Genomic DNA, 18,540 nt, shown 5'->3' on the forward strand with positions numbered 1-18,540 from the left:
AGGTGAACATGTTGAATGCTTTAAACATCCTAGGCTTTGGGTTTGTCATTTTCTAAGCAAGTTTCACCCATTTGCAACCTTTCATTGCACCACAAAAAAACGTCTTTAAGTTTGAAATTGAACCCAGTCTCTCCAGCCTACGTGGCACCCTAAACTCTATACCCTTTTCCATTTCCACCACGCTGTTAGTGTCAAAGCTGTGCCTGTGGTTCAGCGTTGTAGCTCAGTTTAAAGCTCTGTTTAGGTTGTTTTTCTCTTTGGAGTTTGTACGTTCTCCCCCTTGTGTTTGTGTGAGTTTCCTCTGGGTGCTCTGGATTCTTCAGACAGCGTAGAGACAGGTAGGTCAAGTGGACTGGAGCTTCTGGAGAGTGATAACACACACTCACAGCCAATCACACAGAGTGCTTCGTGGGGATTGGAAAATGTTTGAAGTTTGAAATTATGGGGAAAAAATTGAGTTAGATGAGAAACTGGATACTGCTCTCATGTCTGTATGCTAAATAGGAACCTAGAGCTAGCAGGTGATTGGCTCACCTTAGCATTAAGACTGGAAGCAGGGGGAAATAGCTAACCTGACTCCTGTCCAAGCTCAAATATCACTAATTAACACATTATATCCTGTTTATTTAGATCATGCCACTTGTTAAGTAGTGAGATTTAGAGATGGCTGCTTCTAGTCTGTATGCTAAGCTAAGCTAAGCTAAGCTAAGTGTAGTTAATGGACAGACACAGGAGTGGTATCAATCTCCTCGTTAAAAAACATATATTTTTCACAATTTAAGTGCCAATTTTTGCAGTTTCTAAGATCTCTCTCTCTCTGTGTTCGCAGAGTCTCCTCCAGAGAGGACAGGACGCCGACGCAGCATGCCAGGCAGCGCCTCAGACAAGGCCGCACCCACCATGGAGGCCACGTCCACCGCCGCCACACCTTTCAGAGTCACCGTGAGTACTGTGAGTTTGTTTTTTATGTTCCGTCTCTTGTCTTCTCTATTTGTTTTAAACTCTCTGACTTTGTCTCCGTTACCGCCTCAGTTCGCCGTTGCGGGCTGTTAGTTATAGATCAATGTCTACAAAAACCCCGGTCTGGCGGCCAGATGGACCCAAGCCAATCTGAAACTCATTTACTCCAGAAGTTGGAACGGGTCCTTTGATGTTTAGCGTCGTCTACACATCTACACATCTCGAGTTTACGTTCACCGCACTGTGCTCCGTTGCCTTTGTACATCCTGTGTGATTTTTTTTTTCATCGCATTTCACACTGAATAACGGCAACATGCTTCAAGTAAGCCGACGCACGCACGCACACTCCCCGCACCTGTGCACGAGCGACACGGTCACTCACTCACTTCTAAGCACACTGTCTCTCCTCCTCTCTGTCAAACATACACACACACACACAGCAGGCCTTTGTCTGTCATCTTGCTCTAATTCAAATCCGGTATGCTTTCTGCCATGTTTAATTCAATAGATAAACAGCCAGTTAATGAAGCAAAAAATTCCGCCATGAGTCATCAATTTAAAGCTAATTAGCAATTAGCAGTGCATATTTCCATTAATAAATAATGAGCGGGGAGACGACAACCCAGAGGTGAACGATCAGTCTCTCATAAACAATCCGCCAACTTTTTTTTGTAAACTTTCCGCCTTTTGTAACGGCTCCGCAGGTAAACTGACGGGTCGAGTTCAGGGCTAGAAGATATTTTATTCTTTCTGAAAATAGAAAAGATACACTTCCTGTATTTCTTTCTCATTTTCTCCTTTTTCATCTCCTTTTTAATCACCATCATCAACCACGTTTCACCCAAAAAAATAGCGTTCAGTCTCTACAAAAGAACAAATCGGGACGTCTCTTAAGCTTTGTTAAAAGCCCACAGAAAATAGAACAAATAGACCGGCGTCGGACCACCCGCTGAGCGAGAATAAAGCGTTTCATGACTTAAAAACAGTCGAAGCTGATTTTAGGAGTCGCCGACATTTAAAGTCAACATATAAAATCCCCACAACTTTGATGGGATTTGATTAGAAATGGTTGAACTCTCATCTGTTCATATAAAACAGCGGAAATTGTGTTTCCAGGGTTTATGAATTGTTACATGCTGTGTGTGTGTGTGTGTGTCAGCGTGTGCGTGAATGTGTTCTCTCTTTTTATTGTCTCCCTGACAGATTTATCGTATTTTAGATTCATTTTTACACAGAGACTGTGAATTGAGTCATTTCTTTTTCTTTTTTTTATGTCTATTTTGATAAGGCCTGACATGAATGAGTGGATATATAGATATATATAGATATATATATAAAAAAAAGAAAGCTTGTAGGAGACAGAAAGGGTCAGATAGTGGGGCTAAATATTGATTAAGTGTCTCTTAAGCAGCTCCTTGTACTCTCCAGGGAAGGGAAAAAGAATCGGAGCACTGCAGCAAAGTCATCCTGTCTCAATCACATGACCACTTCACTTACTTGTGTGAGCTTATTGCTAGGCAGCAGCAGTGACTTCTTGCACAAAGCTTCCCCAGACAGTGTTGAACCCTTTCCTGCACTTTTCCGTCATACTGCCCCCTTCTGGCCTCTTAACGGTAGCACAGCCAGCTCCTACCAAAGCAACTGTTCATTAACTTTTTCAAAATGTTGTTTCTGCTTAAATTAATGCATTTTAAGGATAAATAATTAGAAAAACTAAGGAGATAAAGTAAGCAGATAGATACAACTATAGGATACAAGCATGGTGGCACACACACAACTATGCAAACAGGAAGACGTGCATGCAGGCGGTTGTCTTCTCCTCCTTCTCTCCTGCATCTCCCACTCCCACTTAGTAATGACAAACCACCCCTCACTTTTCTCCCTCCAGTGAAAAGAGTTGTGGTGACATCTAAAGTACCCCTCCTAGGCCTTGAGCTAAATCTGTCAAAATGTTTTTCTCTCATGTTCTTCGCAGAGACTAGATACAGTGTCTCCAACACACAAATGGATGCCACGTTCACACACACACACACAGAAGCACATCCCCCAAAAATCAATTCCTCACCAGTAGGTATGGAGAGAAACTAAAAATCTCTCCAAAGCTTAATCTTCAACAGACAGTTCAGAAATACTAGAGGATTGCATATATTAAATATAAAAGTTACAAGTTGCTAGTTTGTCTTCTTCTCCGCTTGTTTAAAGAGCAGACAAACAAACCTTATCTAAGTCTGTCACGTTCCACGTCCCGCTGATTGCAACCAGCCGACTGGATTGATTCTCAATTGTGATTTAGCTTCTTATCCAATCTCTAGCTGACTCCATTCTCCCTACCTCTCTTCTCCTCTCAGATAATAGCGGGGGGTCTAATTGGACAGGTAGGTTTCTTGTTTTCATCTGGTTGTACTAGAGGAGGACAAGAGAGGTTGATGTGGAAGCAGGGAACACCCTGCTGATTGTCCAGGCACTGATTCTATCAGCCCCCATTAAGGAAGCCTGGAATTGCCAAGCCAAGGGAATAGAATTAACTTGTTGCAAGCATTTGCTTTAATTTCATGAAAAAAAAAAAAGAAAACTAAAAAAAGCAAAGCAGTAAAATTGAGCCGTCCTCTTAGTGCTGATTTAATGGGTTTGGGCAGACTGAGATTATAATCAAGTATGCATGTCTGTTATGCTTGCTCTCTCTCTTTCTCTCTCTCTCTCTCATATACACACACACAGGCATGCGCAGAAGTAAACTTACACACATTTGCAATGTAAACAAGCTAACATAGTAAATATGGACAAACACATTCTTTCCACAACCCCCCCCCCGTCGAATTCCCTCCGGAGCGAGCACAATGAGAGACGGGGGTTGGAGGTTTCGGGTTGAATACCAGCCTCTCCTCTCCTTCGAGGACGCATGTTGAATCAGATTATTCCATCCCCTCCTTCTTCTAATTAGCTGTCAACTGTAGAAAATGTGGAATAATTAAAGAGCTCATTGAAATTCACGCTAACATGTGACGCTGTAATGCCCCCCCACCCCCCCTCCCCGTGTTATGCTGCACTGGATGTTATAGCCTTATCATGTTTCTGTGTATAAGTAAGTGTTTGCTAAATGAAAGCTTCTATAAAAGGGACAGCATTGTGATGTCAGAAATTAATAAATGAGGGGGGGATGTCAACATTATTTACATCCTGTATTCATTCATGCAAACTCACTACGCTGTGATTTATAGGTATTATTCACCCAAGCACACTGGGAAATTGTATTCCCGTAGGTCAATTTGCAAATTTCTGTACCACACAATAGAACAATGATAGTTCATCAGGTGTCAATTGTGCATGTTGGAGTCACTGGTCATGTTATTTTTAAAAATGAGTCACGTACAGCGAGACATAATAGGGAGAAGTCAAGCTTTGTACATATCAGTTTATGTAACCAATGTCAGACATCTCTTCCTTTGTATGTTATGAGTAGTGTCATATGGTGACTCAGCGACTTCTTTTAAATCTCTGATTCTACTTGACTTTTTATTTCTGTTTCTTTTCCTCTCGTTTGATCTCACACTGGAATTGGTTTTATCTGTCTTTCAAATGTATGTGTTTAATTTGTTGCCCCGTGTGAGGCATTTCGTAACGTTGTTTTTATATGGACATATCCGCTAAGATAACGACTGAAATATAAACCGCAGACAGAGACAAACCTCACTCTACTGTATTTCACCGTCTTTTGTTCCGGCTTCTCTCAGATTCTCCGTGCAGTCAGCGCCGTGGCCTCTGCTGAGCCCCGATCTGTCAGCGACCTTGTCACTCATTTGCTGTACTTTTCTCCTCACTTTCCCCTTCATTTAGTTCCATTTTATTGCTTTTTTTCTATCAACTCATGCTCTGCCACCTCCACATTGTGCTCCCCTCTTTTTTTTCCCATTTATCCAGCTCCTATAGCTCATTCTTCTCTGGGCAGGCACTCGCTGTAATTTTCTCAATTTTTTGACTGGTCTCACCTCTATTTCTGTCCTCTCTCTCTTTTTTTTCTCTCTCTCTCTATATGTCTCTTTCTTTATCCCTCTTCCTGCATACTTTTTTTTCCTCCTCTCGCTCTCTTCAGTCATCTCATACGAGCGGGTGCTGAAGGCGAATTAAATGCTAACATTTTGCGGAGCTCCCAGCGTGTCTCGCCTCCCGTGGGGTTCGGTGTTAATATAGGCATCAGTCATCTTTACTGACTGATTATAAGTGAGAAAATAGGCCATTCATATCAGCTAACCTTTACCCTTGGCAGAAGCCCTCGACAGGGCTGATTGAATTAGAGAGCGGTGTTCCTTAATGTCACATTGTTGTCCGCAGTGAAAGGGAGAGCAAAGAATACAATATAATCAGAGAAATTATAGCTTCTACTTTTACTCTCCTGCCGTTCTATTTCTCCCTCCATTTTTTTTTTCAGAGTCCATCCATCAGTGGAAGGAGAGAAGTAAAAACAGAACAAGCAGCCACTAATCAATCCACCTCGCCGGCAGGGACAGGTCTCTATTCACTGACTTATTTCTGCGGATGGGAAACAGAGAAGCATTTTAATTTGTTAGCTGTGAATATGCCAACAGCAGAAGGCACACACACTCTCTAAGGGCTACGGGGGGGGGGGGGCGCGGAATTACTATGAATTTGGAGAGGATTGTGAATGATGATATGCGGAAATGAGAGAAGGTGTTTGCATGTATGTGTGGATGTTATCGATTTTCTACCGCACTGCCGTCTTTAGCATCTAAAAAAGTCTAAATCTTTTGCCTCTCCTCAGGTCCTTCTGTCATGTCGTTGAAGGATCTGATTTCAGGGTGATGCTAAATACAGTCAACGGAAACGACATTCCCACTGCACAGTCTGACTCATGTTTCTCATTGTTTAGAATGACGCCCGTGCTAATCTAACCACATGCCCACGTACTCACATGCACATACGGAGTAAATGATGTTTTTTAATACAGTCCAATAGTTAAGAAAGGGAGTGAGAATTAGATTCAGGAAGCGACCCTGACTGGAACCCCAGGTGTCTCGCTCATAGCAACAGCGGTGACTCAGCCCTATTCATTTAGCTAATAGCCCTTCAACAGAGTTCACCGGTGGCAGGTAGCAATAGTATAGCCATTTGCTGCCCACTTATCTCTAGGCTTTCATATACCTTGTCAGATTCAGCTATAAATGAAGAGTTACCACCAAAACCCCAAAGTCTTATCATTATCCAGCATGCAGACAATAGCTATTGCTGATGTCATTGCATGATGATGATGAAAAATGATAAATAATTCATTTTCTCTGTTATGTTTGAGTCTGTTTGTTGATGTTACACGTCATTACCGCCCCTACTTTAATTGACAATAAGAATTTAGATCTTACGGCTACCATGCAGCACATCCATAGACATAATCTGTGTCCAGTTTTCAGACAGTATACACATTTTTGCAGTTAGAATACAAGACATCAGTGCGCTAACAGGAAATTATACAACACTGATGCCAGCAGACATCAAACCTTGACGTGAGAATGCTTCTGAAGGCAAAGATTTAAAGAGGTTCTAAAGTAATTTAGCGTCGGACTTCAACAAAGTTTGGAGGCTAGCAAGAGACATATTTTTTTTAAAAAAAGAACGGTCAAAATCAAAGCAGCAAAGGGCCAAGACATCCTGATTTTCTGCCACTAGTATAGGTCAAGCTACAGTCATGCCGGATCCTACATTTCCTATAATGCATCACCCCGCCTGGTAAATACCCACATCTTCCAAACTCCATGCCCCAGTTTGTAACATAGACTCCGTTATAAATCTGTTGTCTCCCAGTTCAAACTGAGTGTGATGTATTTTTACTTTTACCTTGACTTTAGACAGCTCCCTCTCTCCAGAGCAACAGAATTACACAACTGTTTTCACAGGCGGAGTAGCGCTCCCCATGTCAAGTAAACTGAACTTCCAAGATCTTCCACAAGCTGTCTCACCACCACTCTGCAATTTGTGTTTATTCTTAGCATACAAAACAATATTGAACATACACAGTACACTTCAGATTTAAGCCTTTTTTTTATTGTCAGTACTGACTGTTTGGAGTTTTAATATTGTCAGTTTTGCAGTGTGAGCAACTCAAAACTTTGAATTAGGGGCACAGCAGTTGTTTTTGGTCACATAAGCAGACAATAATGAAACTCCCACGATTGGTGTGAGCTTAAATATACTGACATTAGCAAGTCCTTTATTCACTTGTTGATTTCACTACTCCCTATATAATTATCCACTATATACTGGATAAACCAGATTTAGTGCACTCACATAAAAATGGCGGTCATTACATATAGCGCACTATATAGTAAATAGGGGGTGATTTCAAACACAGACAACAGTCCGTAGACCAGAGTGCTTCCTAATGACAGGTGTTGTTCATCAGATTGCAGCGACTCCTCTGTGATCAGCTGGCAGGCTGTCTGAAAGCCCCTCTCTAATTATCTCTATTCCATTGTTGCCTGGGGCGACCTATTCACACTGTAGGTGGTAATTATACAGGTGTGTTAATGGCCTGACTGGGAGGGAGGGAGGTCTTCTCACCGCATGTCGCCTCTCGCCATCTTGTCAAAAATGTGTATACATAAGACTGACACGAGGTTGAGGCACTGTAGGTATGTCTCTAAGGTTAAAACGTGTGTTTCTTCAAGGCGCTCAGTCTGTTATTCGGCGTACGAATCCGCCGCTGTGTTGTTTGTTTGTATTGAAAAGCTACACCTGAGGCTGAACGCTACCCCGGTTTAGTACTCTCTCCTGCATACCGGCTGACTTGTTAAGTTCTGTCTTCTTCGTGCCGCCCTCCTAAGTTGCTCTATCAACACTCCTATATGCCTTCTTATTCACAGTCCTTCTTTTTCGTCCCCCTCTTCTTCTTCTTCTTCTCCTTCTTGACCTTCTTCCCTGCAGTGAAATCGAAGGAAGAAAAAAAAAAGAAGCTGGAAAAAAAAAAAAAAAGATTAGGTTTTTGTGTCCAAAAACTCAGAACATCCTGCCATTTCTGCACCACATCTCTTTTTTTTTCATATTCTCTCGCTCTTAATGCCAGCCAACAGTTGCTATGGAGACGGCGAGGTGCTTGGGGAGTGTGATTGCAGATGTTAGGAGAAGTAAACACACATACTCAGAGGAAGAGAAGACTGAGAAAACTAATAAAGGGGTGTATCCGTCGAATTAGCATATGAAAATGATTACAAAACACGACGTTTGTACGTCACGCAATTTGTCACAAACACATACATGGTAAGTGGGAAGCAATCTATAATTTTGCCAGAAATATTACCTACCAGCTTATTACGTCTGTCATCTTTGACAGTGTTCTTTTTTGTCGAGGTTTTGTCTTTGAATGTGTTGGTATTATATGTTACTTTGAATTCATGTAACGTGTTTGACCTTGTCCCGACTTCTCCGACTGCGAACATCACTCTGACTCTGATATGAATATCTATACTCATTTATTACCCTTTTAACTATTCATGACATCTGGCATCACCGAATTTAGGACGTTGAGTGTAAATGTCGGTATTAATATGTTCTGTCCCGCTGCCCAGTTGAGAATGATGATTGACATCTCGGAGACTTCCCTCAGAAACCAGCCGGGACGCTGTTTTACTGACTGTCTGTCTTTCTTTCTTTCCGTCAGGGCTTTCTAAGTCGACGGTTGAAGGGTTCGATAAAACGCACCAAGAGTCAACCCAAACTCGACCGCAACTCCAGCTTCAGACACATCCTGCCTGGCTTCAGGAGCGTCGACAATGACAGGTAAGTGTTTGTTGCGTTGTGGTGACGCCGCTCTATGTTCCAGTATCCATATGTCTTTTCTGTTCTGGTGCCTTTCTTTGCCTGATGGCAAGATATTTAGGTCACTGTTGACATTTTTTCTTTAGTGTTGTCAGCTCTTTCTTTTTTTTTCTCACTGTAATACATCTTGAATGTCCTGTCCTCTGCAGTGTCATGGCATGGCGGGTTTTGCGGCATTCAACTCATGACCGCGCATCAATGCTGAAGTATGATTTATTTTGCTTTGTGTTAGCATTAGACCTCGGCAATATGATCACTTTCGTCCTAAAATGTCTTCAATATGGAAATGCCAAAATAGTTACAGCGAAGTCCGTTGAGTCAAATACACCACACGCTATTGTTTCGGTACCAGAAGACGTATAGTCGTCAAGAGAGATGAGCTCTCACCGAGGGAAACTTTTAGCACAGAAAGGGACACCCAAACAGTCAGAACAACCCCGACCATAAAGAAGATAAGACAGTTTAACAGGCCTAGGCCACTTAAAGTCTGACACAAAGCAGATAGGAGATGTAGAACGTTAACTAAGCTGAAAACCTGTGCAAACAAAGATGGGAAAAAGGAAAGTTTATCACCTGAAGCATCACCAACTAATAAGACACCAGCTGTTAGACCCGTCCTCAGGAACGAGCAGCGAGGCCGTCAAATCTGCTTTTCCTCCCAATAATAGACACATCACACATGCTAATGCTTTTTTTTAAATGCCAAACACATGGTGGCAGTAAGCACAGTCAAATATAACAGCATACCCAAGATATGAGCTCCCTGGCAGTAAACACTTCACACTGTGGGAGTTATGTTCATTTATTTATTTAAATAGATTTTCTGTTTGTAGCACGTATAATACATATAATTCTTCCCTTGCTCACTATGCCGCATTACATACATCTCTATCAGTCCTGGCCATCTTTAGCATCAGAGTCTAAACTATACAGTATCTGCAATATGTTGTGTCTCCTGCCCACAGCGTTACCCGTGAGGTGGTGTCTTGCCTCAGGCTGTGATAATTGCCAGTTTTTGCTAACTTCGACTAATTTCCTCCGGAGTTCAGCCTCTTGGCAAACAGTTGCCCCGCCTAACGATGTCAATTAGGATTCCAGACCAAGCTATGCTGACCTCTAATCGCACCGCCTGCTCACCGTGGATTTTTTTTTTTTAGTCTGTCTTTCCATGCAAGCACGAGTAACAGCTATCATTTCCAGCACCTATCTTTGCTGCGCCTGGAAGAAAGCCAAGGTGTCCATCTGTGAGGTTTAATTAATGGAAGGGGGCTTCGTTTGAAGAGATGTTCTACGGCTTTTGGTTTCAGAACTCGGAGCTGAGTCGCTGTCCCTCTCCGTACTTTTAATGAGGCATTAACATCACTGTCAAGACTATCACAAGGGAACACTACCGATTGTTCAGCGTGGAACATGGTGAACTGTTCCCCCGGTGCAAGTCGGACAAAATGAGCTCATACCTCCTCCTCTTTGTCCCACTGTCTTTTCTCATTCTCTTTCCCACTTCTACTCCTTTTTTTTTATAGCGACTATCTTTCCAGCCTCGCTCCCTTCTATCCATTTCAAACTCATCACTCTCCAATTTCATCCTCATCGCCTCCTCCCTCCCTCCCTCTCCTTTTCTCTATTTTTCAAACAGTAGTAACGTTTCCTAACCTATCAGCATTTATGTGTTTCCCGCTGATAAAGCGCACGGCGAAGAAGGCAAATATCGGACAGAAAATTGGAACGTCCAGGAGGTGTCTTATCTCACCTGGTATAACACAGGAATACACAAACCACACACACCTCACTTGGAAATGCACACATTGACTCCTATGTAACGACAGGTCTCCACACACATATACCCATATTGTAGAAGAAGAGAGAAACGCCACTCCAGCGCTATCACTCTTTTAGGATGTTATGTGGAAAAAGGGATGCACATAGTAGCACATGTTTATGTGTGTGCGCTTTTGTGTATGTGTGAAATAGAGGGAGAAAGCATGAAAAAGATGCAGAACGAGAGAGTAATGGTGCTGCGAGAGGAGTCAGTGACACTCCCTGTCAGCCTGGGAGCAGCCTCCCCACAGGGCAGAAAATACTGCGGAAGAAGACAGGGCTCGGGAACCGGAGGAAGAGGGAAGAGAGATGATCAGACGAACAAGGGATGCGGGATGGAGGGAGGGAATCCTATACCCTGAAAACTCCCCGGTGTGCAGATATGCAGCCTTTTAATGTGAGAGATGCAGCGCGTTCAGAGAAGATTTAGTATTCAGCTCACATCGCAAACACTGACCGTTATTATGCCTCGTAAGAGAGTTATGTATATATTTCAGTTATTTACTGTAGATGAAGTTGATTGCCACGCACAGTATTCTTAATATATTCTCCAATTACATTTGCACATATTTTTTTATCATAATAATGTGGAGAGAGAGAGCAGATACACAGCATCATGTAAACACACACACACACACACACACACACACAGTGTCGGTGTGTTGGTGAGCTGTGATGACATTGTTTGGCCTTGTAGCCCGAGGCGGTCTCAGGAGAGAGACCTGCAGATGAGGAGCAGCTGGACTACTAAAATGAAATATTCATCTGCGTTAATCACAGGTTGGACACTCCTGTAACACTTCTATCTTTAGCAAAGCAGAAACACAGCGATGTGTTTACGCACGAAGCAACACACACAAAATAAACGATGGGGTTGTTTCGCCTAAATTAAACACACTATCTATTTATACGTCGAATGCATCTTTAAAATATAGTGAAATCGCTGTTTTCAGGTGTACTTCCTGGAGATAGGCATCGTGACAGGGTGCACAGTTTCCATTTTAGCTCTCACTGTGGCGGTCGAGGTAATTATCAGGGCCACAGGATGAGGAACTAGGCAATAAATGTTACAGTGAAATAATTGTAGAAAATGTTCAGGAGTTACTTATAAAAAGAAGGCTCTTCAGAAATGAGGAAGCAATTCTAACCATTACAAGGAAGTAATTGTGAGTCAAGGTTTATTTTATGGTTTGTGGCGTGACAGCTTCGATTTATAGGTATAAATGACAATAAATCATTAATAATTGTGTGTTTTCCTGTAAAAGGATATACCTCCTGTATCACCATACATTGACTTGATGTGTGTGCTATAACTGACAATTCATAATGTTAAATCACATAATAAACTGACAGGTGCTCAGCTTTTGTAAAACTAATTACAGACATTGGACTGAGTTTTAATGAGTCTGACCTTTCAGAGCAAACATTGAGAGAAAGATGTAATGATTGTAGATGGTTGAGACCGGGTATTATCCTCCTCAAATCCTTCAAACTCATAGTCCTCCTGTCAATCCCCACCCATCAATAGATACCTCATAAATATCAAACTCATGAGCTAATCTGCAGCTGTAACTTGCTCATTAGGTTTACCTTTGTAGGCTTTGATTAATACTATCCCGTGCTTGTGACCTTAAAAAGGTGTGTGTATGTTATGGCCTGGTACAACCTCATGATGCACTGTACTCTTATTGCTCTCTGCTGCTCTGTGATCTTCTCTGCAGCTTGTACTTTTATCAGAGATGATCTGACCCTTTCTAGCTGCTGCTCCCTCATCTGATCTACACCGACCTTGCCTTGATACACTGATGAATATCACAGTGGTTTGAACACACAGAGAGAGAGAGAGCAGAGATCTTTAGAAGGACAGGACAGTCCACTGTGGGGTTGATCGTATCAGATATTCCCCAGAACTTGACAGATATGAATTTTTATCATGAATGTTTCTTTTATAAATAGAAATGAATACTTCAAACTGGAGTTCATGACACTGTAGAGCAGTTGTTTTTTGTTTTTATAAGCGGGTCCATGTGAGGCGAGCGACACATTGCACATTCCTGCCGATGGTGTCCCGCTATTCCACTGATGGACTGTTGGTGGCAGTAGCACGCAAAAGTGTGCCAATAAATGCAGTGAAGAAGAAGAAGACTAGGCTAGTCAACATTGATGTAAACAACACGGGATTGTTAGATCTCAAGGATACACATAGTATGTTTTGTGGAGAAACACTGAATGTAAAAATACATTTTGTTTGCTTACAAGAAAACCGCTTTTAATTATCACCGAAGCCTATCTAATAATAAATAAAAAAATCCATCTCTGTGTTTCCCTTCCTCGCTGTCTCACACTCTCTCCTCTGTTGCATCATGCCAGATGTTGCTGGCTATTGTAATTCAGGGTCATTTATGTATTGTTTGTCTCATGAAGTGCACAAGAATGCAGAGCTTTAGTGTGTGTGTTTGTGTACTGGGGTCTTGACTGACATTGACTGCTCCTTCTGGGCTCATAACATCCTGCCACACCTATGAAATCTCGCCCTCTATGTAAATAAATACATGCAGCTTCCCTGAGTGCACACAAATCACTTATTACATCATTGCTGTCGATAGCACCTAACACCCATCTTCCTGTCTGTCCAGCTCCTCATTATGTAATGGGAAAACTTGCCTTGTGGGACTTTTGTGGCCACAGTAGTGGTTGGATAGAACGGATTGTGATTGTGTTCGTGATTCTGTGTCTGTAATTATTTGCATATCTGTGTGTGTGTGTCTGTATATGGGTAACTGAACTTCTGAGCACTGTGGGTACCAATGATTCATGTGTTTTTATCAAATGACTGCTCCTGTAACACAGCAGGGAAGCTGTTTTTTGTTTTTTTTTGCCGTCACTCAACGACTTCAGCCCTAAATGTGAGCAGATTGATAAAATGGCTGAAATGATTTATTACATTCGTACTTCTCTCCTCATTTCTGCTCCATGTGTCACTTGTCTCAGACAGTTTGTTCAGCATAAGCTTTAATTAAATATGTTTGCATTGCATAGAATCCTATACTGTATGCTGATCGATGTTATAGACCTTCCTGCTCTCCTAGGTCAGTCATGTTTTTGTAAGTTCTCATTCTGTCAATGTGTATCAGCCCTGTGATGTCCTGTCCAGGACATACCCTGCTTTTTGCCAACACAAGATAAAACATATAGAAAATGAAGCTAGCTCAAGCTACAATTAAGATAAGACAAAGACATGACATCACCAACATAAAGCACAGGGAAAGTCCACCATGTACTTTATTTTGAAACATTCAAGGCAGTAGTATTCTAAATTATTTTCACATTTTATTTATTTGTTTAACTGTTTAGTAATATTTTTTGTGAATTGTATCTCTCCTACATGATCCACAGTTGCAGGAATAAAATGCCTGTTGTTTTTTTTTTTAAATTACTAATAATTATCGTCATATTTAAAGATAGACACACCATGTGTAATTTCTGTGTAATTACAAACTCCTCCTCATGTCATATAAACACCCACATATCCACAAACACTACAGAAGACATGATCTCTATCTCCTCAATGCTAGCAGCAACCCTGGAACTGCTCCTCTGAGATATGATGAAAATAGCAAAGACTAGAAGATCAAAATTCCTCTTGAGACATGATAGTAGTAGTCATAGTAGCATTGAAAGGTGTGTTGCATATCTGCATAGACCATAGACTGTAAAAAAAACAATGGACATAGGACATGACACCATGATGTCAACCATTGGTTTGTGGACTCCTGTTTTGAAGCCTTGCGTTTACATTTTGACCGTTGCCATCTTTGATTTTTGGAGCCAGAAGTGACCATATCTGGACGAGAGGGTGGAGCTGACCCTAACGCTAACAGCTAGCTTGGTTAGCATGGTTGCCTCAAAGCAGCCACACCCTTAATTATGCATCATTTTAAGTCTTAATAAAATTTAGATGGGTGATTTATATAAAAATTCACCCCCAGTACAGTTGTCATGAGCCAAAACCATTTTTTGTACCAGGCTGTCAACATATTTATTTCTACAGTAAAGTTGGGCATTTTAACACAGGGGTCTATGGGGATTGACTCACTTTTGGAGCCAGCCTCAAGTGGCTATTCGAGGAACTGCAGTTTTTGGTATTTCTGCTTAAGCTTCATTTTTCAGCGCCGGAGGTTACCGCTTGACACCGACACTAATTAGAGTCTTGTCATTTTGTTTAATAGTATGGACTTAAGAGTTGTATTTCTATTCCAAACACTCAGTTTATCTTGCTTTGGATTGACAGGAATAATGTTAGAATTTCAGTGACCATATACAGTAAAGTAGTGAAGCAGTGTTATCAGCATGTCGTAAGAAGCTTTCCCTTATAACTCTGAATGGTGGCCTGTAACAGGATTCCAGAGCCCTTGATACAACCCCCCCCTGTCATCTTTCCATAAAGCTGCAATGGGTACCATGGTAATTGTTGCAGGTGGGGGTGTCGAAGTGTGTATGTACATGTGTGTGTGAGAAAGATGGAAAGAGAGCAGAATAGTGAGAGAGAGAGCGAGACATCCATCCATAAATCCAATAAAGTGATGACATTTAGAGTTATTAAATCCTGTAAACATTCCCTAGGTGGTCCGACTGTAATATCCAACCTTTTCTATTGCTTCCTCCCTTTTTCTTCTTCCTATCTCCCACCACCATCTCACTCACTTACTTACCGACATTCATTTTTTGCTCTCCCAGCCCCTAGTATCTATTATCCCTTCATATTATAAGCCATTTGACTCTCTTGCTTTCTGTCTCTGGCCCATTTTTGCTTTGCTCTCATTTGTCTCTATCCCTCTCTCTACATCTTCTGTCCCCTCCCCAAAATTTCCTCCTTTTTTCTCATAGTCATAGTTAGGTTTGGAGCTGTTGTTTGAAGCTGCAGTTCACTGGTGGATTTCTGCTACATTAAATCCAATCCATTGCTCACACATTTGTCCCTAGATCCTCTTCTCACCTCTCTCTGCCCTCTTCTACTTCATTTCATGCCACTGCACCAACAATCTCCTCCTCACCCCTGCTCTTGTTCACATTTGTCATCATTTTCTTACTCTCAAGCTTGTTATCTTCTCTTATTCTGGGGGCAAAAATGCGTTCTTTGCCACCACTTCATTTTCCTTTTTCCCCAGTCATCTCATCAATTAACAGAAAATTAATAGGATAAGATAATCTAACAATCATTTCCAGTCATTTTTCAAACAAAAATGCCAAATATTTATGGTTCCAGCTTCTCATGTGTGACAGTTTTCTGTTTCTCTTTGTCATATATGACAGTAAATTGAATATCTTAAGGTTTTAGACTCAAAACATCACTATTTTTTTAACATTCAATAGACTAAGTGATCAATCGGGAAAATAATCTGCAGATTATTTGATAATGAAAATAATCTGAAATTTCTCTCATACATCAGTAAATGATGTGAAATGATCATTGTGTTCTGTGTCCATTCACTTTTTATAGGCCTGGACACTGTCTAGAGAAGTAATAACTAGTGACAACAATCAAATGCCCAATTACAGATTTTTTGCCAATCTGAAGAAAAACAACAGCAGTGCTTTCATTATGTTCATTACAGCAGTATAATTAGGTAGAGGGAGAGTGCATGTTTCTCCCTCTCTTTGGCTTCCTACCCCTTCTCGCTATATCATTTGCAATGCATCAGCATGATTTGGTGTAGATGACACAGAGCTCTTAAGGTAATAAAGTATGGAGTCATATGAGTGCCATAAAAATGAATACATCTGTAAAAGAATAAGAAAATAAAAGTGGAGATATAAAGAGGAATAAGTAAAAGAATAAATAAGTAAATAAAAAAATATGGAAATATAAAGAGAAATAAATGTCACTGCTTCAAAAGTAATGTTAGTTTATTATTTATTTACATTTGTATTTGAGTTGTTCAAGTTGAAAATGACTGAAAAAATCAAATAAACTAAATAAAAGAATAAATAAATACAGAAATATAAAGGCAAATAATAAAATATAAAAGATAATTATAAATTTTCACATTTATTTGTTCATTTATTTATGTATATATTTATTAATATATTTTTAAAAAGATATATTTATTTTTTTGCAGATAAATTACTCAACTTTTTTCTGTATATTTTTAAAATTTATTTATTTATTCATTTTTATATAATGTAATTTATTTATTTTTATCCCTTTATTTTTCCTTATTATGTTCCCTGTTGCTTTTGCTATTTCTTGAAGGGCCAAGCTGTCAATCAGCCGGCTTTGGGCGGGCCTTCCTGTCAAGGCTGAGTAGTTAATTCAGGCACACATCAATCCAGCTTTGGCGAGAACTTCTTAGCATGGACAACAGGGAGTAGACGTGACACAGACTTGTGCAGTGCAGTGCGCACTCTTCAAGATTGCACCACACAACCTCATCAATGTAGGTATTGGTCAGTGCAGATATTTGCCCAAGACTCTCCATGACATCTTTACCATCCTCAAAATATAGTCCAGTTCAAAACTGAGCAAGTGTTAGAAGAAATTGTTGGACAACTCTCCTTAATTGTTGTTCCACTTCTGCTATGACGTTTCCTTCCCTGATTCAAACCACTACCAAATTCACACTGTGCATGCGCAAGTCCGCATCACGTCTACTTCCTGTTGTCCGGCTAAAAAGCTCCCGCCAAAGCAACATTCATGCATGCAGGAATTGACTACTCAGCCTGGGCAGGAAGCAATAGGAAAAAGAATAAGGAAAAATAAAGGGACAAATATAAATAAATAAATGACATTATATAAAATAAATAAATAAAAAATATACCAAAAAAGAGGAATATATATGCAGTGAATAAATATATTTATATATTTTTATATATACAGAAATAAATGAACAAATAAATGTGAAAATATATGAAAATGCTTATAATTATTCTTTTATATTTTTGTTATTTGTCTTTATATTTCCACATTTATTTTCTTATTCTTTTACAGATTTATTCTTTTTTTTATGGCACTCCTGTGACTCCATAACAATGTGTTGTTCTGAGCAGATTTCTTCTACCGCTGTGCATTATTAAGCTGTATCCCACACAAACAAGAATGGATTAAATGAACCCATCAATAGCATCTCAAAACTTAATGCCTCTAATTCGGTGATGATTACCAAAGCAAAGCTTCATTGCATTATCTATTTCTACTTGAGATTATAATGAGGATTTTATTAATCCAAGAGTAATGTGGTGTTCAGGTGCTTAGGCAGAGGTGGGTGTTTTGAAAAGGCTGATTTGTCCTGCTTTCATAAACAGAGTGCTCTTCCTTTGTTTCAAGGATAGAGATAGCTATTCAGTTTTGAAGTTGCAACACCAAGGCACAAGTGTGTGTGTGTATGTGTGTTTTTTCTGTTAGTGTTCTGCCATAGTCAAACAGAACTAAACTGATATCCAAGGTTAGACCTTCTGGTACATAGAGTGCTCAAAGTAGCTAAAGTAAATTAACTAACTAAGATAAAGTCAGTCTTCAGAGTGAGATTTGTTTCAGTCACTGCATGTGTTGGTTGTTCAAACACTCTCATAAAAAGAGCATCAGAACCAGCTTAATGAAAGCGGTAAGTTTTGCTGTTGAATATTAAAATGTCTGTATCAAAGTTCAAATTTCTGAAAATGTACTGAATGATCTCACTCTATCACAAAATTTCAATTCAGCGACTGAAAGTGGACATCTACCACAGCTGAGAGAGGCCAGTGGAAGCCATGTTGTGTCAGGAGTCCCCCAAGGTTCTGTTTTGGGTCCACTTTTGTTTACTATCCATTTAAACAACCTGATCAAAATGTTCCTAATGCACAGTTTCATTTTTATGCTGACGTCATTTACTGCTGTGGTGCTACCCTTGCTCAATCACTTGAGTATTTGCAGTCTGCCTTTGGTATTGTAGAGTCATGGTTGAT

General features: G+C 40.4%; 1 protein-coding gene across 13 annotated transcripts in view; it reads left to right on the forward strand.

The window, feature by feature from the left end:
- Positions 1–18,540, forward strand: part of LOC121885269 (disabled homolog 2-interacting protein-like) — a 149,135-nt gene that overhangs the window by 63,922 nt on the left and 66,673 nt on the right. For 11 of the 13 annotated variants that reach the window (XM_042394558.1, XM_042394557.1, XM_042394567.1 and 8 more), the window contains 2 exons: positions 830–951; positions 8,624–8,742. In XM_042394558.1, the coding sequence (XP_042250492.1) occupies positions 830–951; positions 8,624–8,742 (241 nt within the window). The remainder of the gene's footprint in view (positions 1–829; positions 952–8,623; positions 8,743–18,540) is intronic. The other 2 variants (XM_042394555.1, XM_042394562.1) reach the window with 1 other exon arrangement.

Source organism: Thunnus maccoyii, chromosome 19, assembly GCF_910596095.1.
Source record: "Thunnus maccoyii chromosome 19, fThuMac1.1, whole genome shotgun sequence".
NCBI lineage: Eukaryota > Metazoa > Chordata > Actinopteri > Scombriformes > Scombridae > Thunnus > Thunnus maccoyii.